This window comes from Rhincodon typus, unplaced genomic scaffold, assembly GCF_021869965.1.
Source record: "Rhincodon typus isolate 14 unplaced genomic scaffold, sRhiTyp1.1 hic_rhity00012963, whole genome shotgun sequence".
Classification (NCBI taxonomy): domain Eukaryota; kingdom Metazoa; phylum Chordata; class Chondrichthyes; order Orectolobiformes; family Rhincodontidae; genus Rhincodon; species Rhincodon typus.
This window is the reverse complement of record NW_025978601.1, coordinates 1-6,448: the sequence shown is the minus strand read 5'-3', so window position 1 is coordinate 6,448 and position 6,448 is coordinate 1. Positions and strand designations below refer to the sequence as shown.

The window sequence follows — 6,448 nt, the reverse complement described above, 5'->3', positions numbered from 1 at the left end:
AAGGGCCTAGGCCCAAAATGTCAGCCTTCCTGCTCCTCTGATGCTGCTTGGCCTGCTGTGTTCATCCAGCTCTACACCTTGTTATCTGCAAATTATCAAGCAGTCAAAGTTTCAGTTGGAAAGTTCACTTGAGAATTGACCATTTAGATCTTAGATTAAAAGAAACCCCACCACCGTTTTGTTTAAGAAAACCTTCACTTCCTAAATTATTGAATCCATTCAAGAAACATCAGGTGTGCTATGTGGGAGACTAGAAATTATAAATCAGGAGAGATCTAATTGACTGCAATCAGTAAAAGTCCATTATCTTTATGTATAGCCAATCAGTGCATATGCATGTGTCTGTGCACACATGCAAGATGTTAATTCAGGGTAAATATGAGTGTAAATAACTTTGAAACACCCAAAAACTTGCTGCTGCATTACTTAATTGGAATGCAGTCTGAGGGTAAGAACAGATGCAGCTCTTTTCATACAACCGTACTAATTATGGGCAACAGGAATACGCAGCTTTTTCCTTCTTGTGATACTAGTAAGCATCATTTGCCTTACTGGAGTGAAAATGTGGCGTTGGTCTCTCTCTCTCCTACACTGCTTTGTGGCAGCACCAATATATTAAGCATTGTGGAAACAAGGCAATTAACTGGTATCTGAATGAATGACTAAATGGATTAAATGGCTTATTCATTTCCATGTCAAAATTTTCATTTATTTTATGCATACTTATATGTTCTCCCTGGCCCATATGACCAGTCAGCCTTTCATTTTGCCTTGGGATTTGAATTCTAACCCATTCCTTCAGTTTTTCATATACCACATTGATTAAATAGACAAAGTCATATTTACTAGAATGTTGCCAGGGCTGGAGAATTGTAGCTACAAGGAGAGATTGGAGTTGTTTCCTTGGAACAACAAGGCTGGGGGATGATAAGATTTGAGGTATACAAAATTGTGAGCAGTAGAGATAGAGTAAACAGGAGGAACCTGTTTCCCTTGGCAGAGACTTCAAAAACCAGGGATCATAAATTCAAGCTAAATGACAGAAGGATTAGCAGGGAAGTGGGGAAAAATGTTTTTTACGCAGAGTGGTGGGTGTATGGAATTTGCTGCCTGAGTTGGTGGTGGAGGCAGACAGCATAAACTCTTTTCAAAAAAGTAGCTGGAACTGCGCTGTAAGTACTGTAACCTGCAGGGCTATGGGCCGTGTGCAGGAAGATGGGATTAGAAAGGACATATGTGGGTGTCTTTTGGGTTGGCAAGATGGGCCAAATGGCCCACTTCTGTGCTGTATAATTTCTATGGTTCTATAAGGTTTGTGCAGTTGTTATTCCCAAACTATATCATAGCAACTCTGTTCGTGCACCTGGAAAGGCTACAACTCTTGCTATTCCAGTTCAAGCCTGTTGTGATCTCTTGATCGAATTCTAGGAGCTCATAGGAAGTTTGTGAGATTGAGATGACCAGTTGTGATTTTTCTTTTTTAAAAGAAGAATCCCTTTGCAAACACTTGATTTATGGAAAAGTAGGAATAATGGGATGATGGAATAAAATATTAGGAAATTTTGATTGCTGATGTTACTAAGCATTTGAGTGCTTCCACTACTTACATTTTGTAGGTTATATTGTTTAGAATTGATAAAAGATGGCAGATGACATAAAATTTAGGTGATAAAGAGCAGCGTATGAATTTTCTGAAACATACCTGGAGAGTCCTCCTTATTGGGTAGCTGTGACTCTACATCCGGGTATTGCAAATCCTGCCTATTACACAATATGCAAAATCTCTAAAATTGTTTGATGTGAAATGTTTGATTTACTGTCAATGTAAATACAAAACATCAGTGAAAACTGAGGAGGCAACAGATGAGTAAGTTAGAAGGGCAACATTTTGTTCTTGTAATATGAATGAAGCTGAACAATTTTACTGTCAGGTAAGTATGTTGTTGCCTGTCAATGTCAATTTGATTTAAAATTCCTGTAGTTGTTGTCATGATTCCTGATCTTGAATATCAAACAGGCTTTATGCCAGTTACCTATTTACTTTGCAGATGAATACATATTACATTAAGATATTGATTTAATTAAGGTACACTATAGATTATGTAAATTGGGTACTCTTGAACATGAGCAAAGTTTGAAGTTAATGAATTTTGCTTTGTAATTTTACCAGATATATGTTCTGCATGAGGTATAAAGTCACCTAACATTGTTTGTTTGCCCACAGTGAGACCTATTACACCACAATGTACTGTGCCGAAATCCGTGCCAGTGGGGAAGACTGCAGTTTTGACATGTAATGAGAATGAAGGCTATCCACCATCCAAATATATTTGGTACAGAAATGGTGACCCTGTTCCAGATGATCCAAAATCCAATTCAAAGTTTCATAATTCTTCATATAAAATAGACTCCAATGCAGGAACTCTGGTAATAATTCAGTGTTTTATAGCACCAATACTAACCCTGTAATGGGTCTAATATATCACCTGTCAAATGTGAGATACTGCAGAGTTGTTTGTTCATTGCATGAAACCTGGCCTTGCATATTAGGCAAACTAATACACTTGCCATTGACTTCTTTCCTCCGAAGATCCCAGTTGATCTTTAAAATGTAATTAACCTAGCCATGTGCATTTACACTGCCATGATGATCCATTATCTTGGTGAGTTGCATAGCAATATACGAAATATAGATTTCATGTAGCAGCAGTTACTTAGAATTTTGAATACTGGGCCATGCCTAAGGTTGTCAACTGTAGATCTATTCTGAAGTTCTGAGGAAGGGTCACCAGACCCGAAAAGTTGACTTTGACTTTTCTTCACAGATGATGCCAGACCTGCTCAGCTTTTCCAGCAACTTCTGTTTGTATTTGTGATAGATCCATTCCTGCAAGCTTCATTACATGACCCAATATTGCAAGTTAAGCCACCAAGTCAAAAACCATTTAGACTAATGCATGCAAAATGTTCAAAGCAAGTTAGAACCTGTTATTTTTAATAACGCTGTGATTTTCTTGAGAGTTGATCACAGTAGTATTCAGGGAATTAATTGTTGATTCCAAGGCAGACTTAAATCTGACATCAAATATCAAACTAGCTTAATGTTATCCATATGAAGCACAATCCAAATGATACTTCAGTTCAAATCTTAAAGTTTCTAACTTTTAAAATGATTGATTCCCAACCAACATTTCCAAGGGTGGTGTATTATGACTGCATCTTTTTATTAAACATTTATATTGCTTAGTCTTACACTCTGCAATTGATAGGGGACATGTTTCAATGTTTCAAAATGGTTATGGAGTTGGATGAAACTCTTTGGAAATTGTAGACTACCTCATGCCACAATAGGAAGTTACTTTGTGACATTAACTTGGCAAAATTAAATAGAAAATGCTGACTTAACAATTTACAGTGGCAGAGAAAAAGGTATTTACTTTTGACATATTTGATGGGGTTTCTGGAGATAAGCATTCCAGTACAAGCTTTTCAATACTACATTAGAAATGCAGTATTTTTTCAAAAAATTTGGACAAACATCAGTGTTACAGCACAGTCATGGGTTCTCAATCGTGATAATTCAGTTGAAGTAGCGTAGTCTGCTGTGGTATTGAGGCCAAATGCCACCTCCAGAGAAAGGAAGGAAACTTTGAGAGGGTCAAAACATACCTCTCTTTACATTTTAAAAAAAAAGAACTGTGGATGCTGTAAATCGAGAACAAAAACAGAAGTTGCTGGAAAAGCTCAGCAGGTCCAGCAGCTTTTGTGAAGAAAAAGTCAGGGTTAATGTTTCAGGTCTGCTGACGCTTCCTCGGAACTCATTCTATTAGTTTGCCTCGGGGTCTCTTAGCTCAAGTGATTGTTAGCACAATGTCAAGAACACATTGGCTTTGTTTCTGGTTTCTGTACCTTTTTGTACTGCTTATGCTTGCACAAGGATTTATTTTTAATCTCGTCTACACGCTGCCGCTCCCTGATATAATTCAAAGGTAAAGTTTTTTTTTTTTGTTTTCACATGTATAATGAAATACCACTTCTGATGACCCCTCTGCTGTAGCCAAATTATCAGACTGCTTATATAATATTCAATATAGATGAACGTAAATTTGATCCAATTAGATATTGGGAAAACTGAATCATTATTCTCCAATCCTGCTTCAAACCCTATTCACTAGTTGGTGATTCCGTTCTTCTTCCTGACACCAATCTAAGATCAAGCCAGTCTGTTTGCAATTTCAGTATCACATTCAGTCCTGAGGTGAGCTACTGATGTAAGTCGAGCATCAGTATTAACATCTTGATATAACTTTCATCCTTGATTTTGAATCCCTCCCTACCTTGCTTGTCCCTATCTCAGCAATGCCCTCCAACCTCACAACTTTCCCACATATCTGCACATCTCTAATTCTGGCCTGGAGTGCGTTCCCAAATTTAATCACTCCTTTACCTTTGTTGCTGAGGCCCCAAGTTGTGGAAAATTCTAGCTACACTTAGTTATCTCTTTTTAAAATGCACTTAGAGAAGTACCTCATTCACAAGCTTTTAGTCATCTGACCCAATTCTCCTGATGTTTTAATGCTGTCGTAAAGTACTTTGGAATGCCTTGTTACACAGCATATAAGTACAAGTTGTCGAGCACTAGTTTTTTTTAAAATTGAAAATATTTTGCTTTGAAAAATAAGTTAAAAATAAATTGATAAATGGTTGATTTTACTTTTTCTAGCGCTTCACTGTCATCTCAAAACTGGATATTGGAGAATACCATTGTGTTGCGGAAAATGTTGTTGGAAATGCAAAGTGTGAACCTCAGCGCATGGAAGTTTGTATGTTGCCCTTTTTTTGGAATTCCCATTAACTTTGAATGTTGTTCAGTGTTTTTATCAGGCAATTAATTACATTTATTTTACAATTTTTCAGTAGTTTCTTTGCAACTTGGACATCAGCCTTATTTCATTAGTCATGCTGGGGGCTTAAATTTGACCAGGCTGACCTTGAGTACTAAGCTGTCAGGCTGCCCTCTTTCAAATTGAGTTAATTGAGACAAGATTTTGTCTGTCATCTTAAGTGGACATCAGACATCCCATAGTGTTATAAAAATGGCATCAAATAACAGTGCATAAAATTATTCAAATGTTGAAGATGGACTTGTGAATTAATTAACTTGGATTTGCCAATGAGTAGACTGTATACAAGCTCTGGTTGGAGTTCAAAAATATTGACTTGTGCTATTTATTCTGTTAAAATTGATGAACAGGTCACAACATTTTGTTTCAAAATGCATTGAAAATAATGTCTGTTTCTATTATGAAATCATCTTAGCCCTTGTAATGGTACTGATTGGCACCCCTAATATTAAAGACCCAGCATAGTAATTAATGGTGGTTTGAAATCAAGCTGCACAGCTTTTTAGTTTCCTCCATGGTTTGCATTTGTAAATATGCAGCTATATTACAAAGAAACCTGATTGCAGACAGTTAGTGAGTCTTAAGGTAAGTATTAAATATACATGCTATGAATTGTAATGACTTTTCACAATAAATGAATTGAAATCTATTGTAAAAAGCATTGAGGATTCAATTTCTCTTCCACTCCTTGCTTGTCATCAGGATACCTGTGAAGTGCCTTTGTTTTGCAAAAGGTTCTGTAAAAATATTGTTGCATAATATAACATTTCAGTTTATAAATACCACTGTTGGGTGATTTGCTGAATGAATAATGTGATATTCTTGTCATTCTCCAGATGATATTAATGTCGCTGCGATAATTGGTGGTGTTTTAGTTGTAGTTCTTGTTCTACTATTTATAACCATCGTCATCAGATTTGCATATAAACGAGGATACTTCACAAGTACGTAAGCAGCACCACTTTATAAAATTAAAGTAACCATCTTCTGAAAAATCATCTCATTCCAGCAGTCATTTGAAGGGTGCTTATTGCTGTAATGTGATTTTTAAACTAGTGTAAAATAGATATGTTATTGGAGAGATGCCTCAGTAGTAAGTAATCTTCCATCTAGAAAAGTCAACCTGGACATTTCATTCTAAAACAGTAGAAGATTAACGATAAGTATGTATACATCACAGATTATTGCTTAAATTTACTTTCAATTTCACTTGTAATCCAATGCTCATTCTATTGACAATGATCAGTCCTGTTAAGTACTGTTTTTTCTTCTTCTTCTTCCCAACAGAGAAACAATCTGAAAAGGGGTAAGTTACTAATTCTGGCAATCTATTTTTAACTCAATTAATAGCTATATACCTAAATGTAGTTTAGTCTTAACATTCAAGGGTAACTTGTAGAGCAATGGGTTGGCAATAGCTGTAACCATAACGATACAACACAGGCCATCTTTTAACCTTGATTCACAGATAGTAGAAACTGCCGATGCTGGAGAATCTGAGATAACAAGGTGTAGAGCTGGATGAACACAGCAGGCCAAGGAGC

At 36.4% G+C, this 6,448-nt stretch overlaps 1 protein-coding gene across 1 annotated transcript; it reads left to right on the top strand.

The window, feature by feature from the left end:
- Window positions 1–378: 378 nt before the first annotated feature.
- LOC125482589 (junctional adhesion molecule 3B-like) lies at window positions 379–6,411 on the top strand. The gene is made up of 5 exons (XM_048594688.1): window positions 379–448; window positions 2,225–2,427; window positions 4,724–4,823; window positions 5,741–5,848; window positions 6,192–6,411. The coding sequence occupies exons 1-5, from the start codon at window positions 379–381 to the stop codon at window positions 6,212–6,214; spliced, it is 504 nt and encodes a 167-aa protein (XP_048450645.1). The 3' UTR covers window positions 6,215–6,411.
- Window positions 6,412–6,448: the final 37 nt, after the last annotated feature.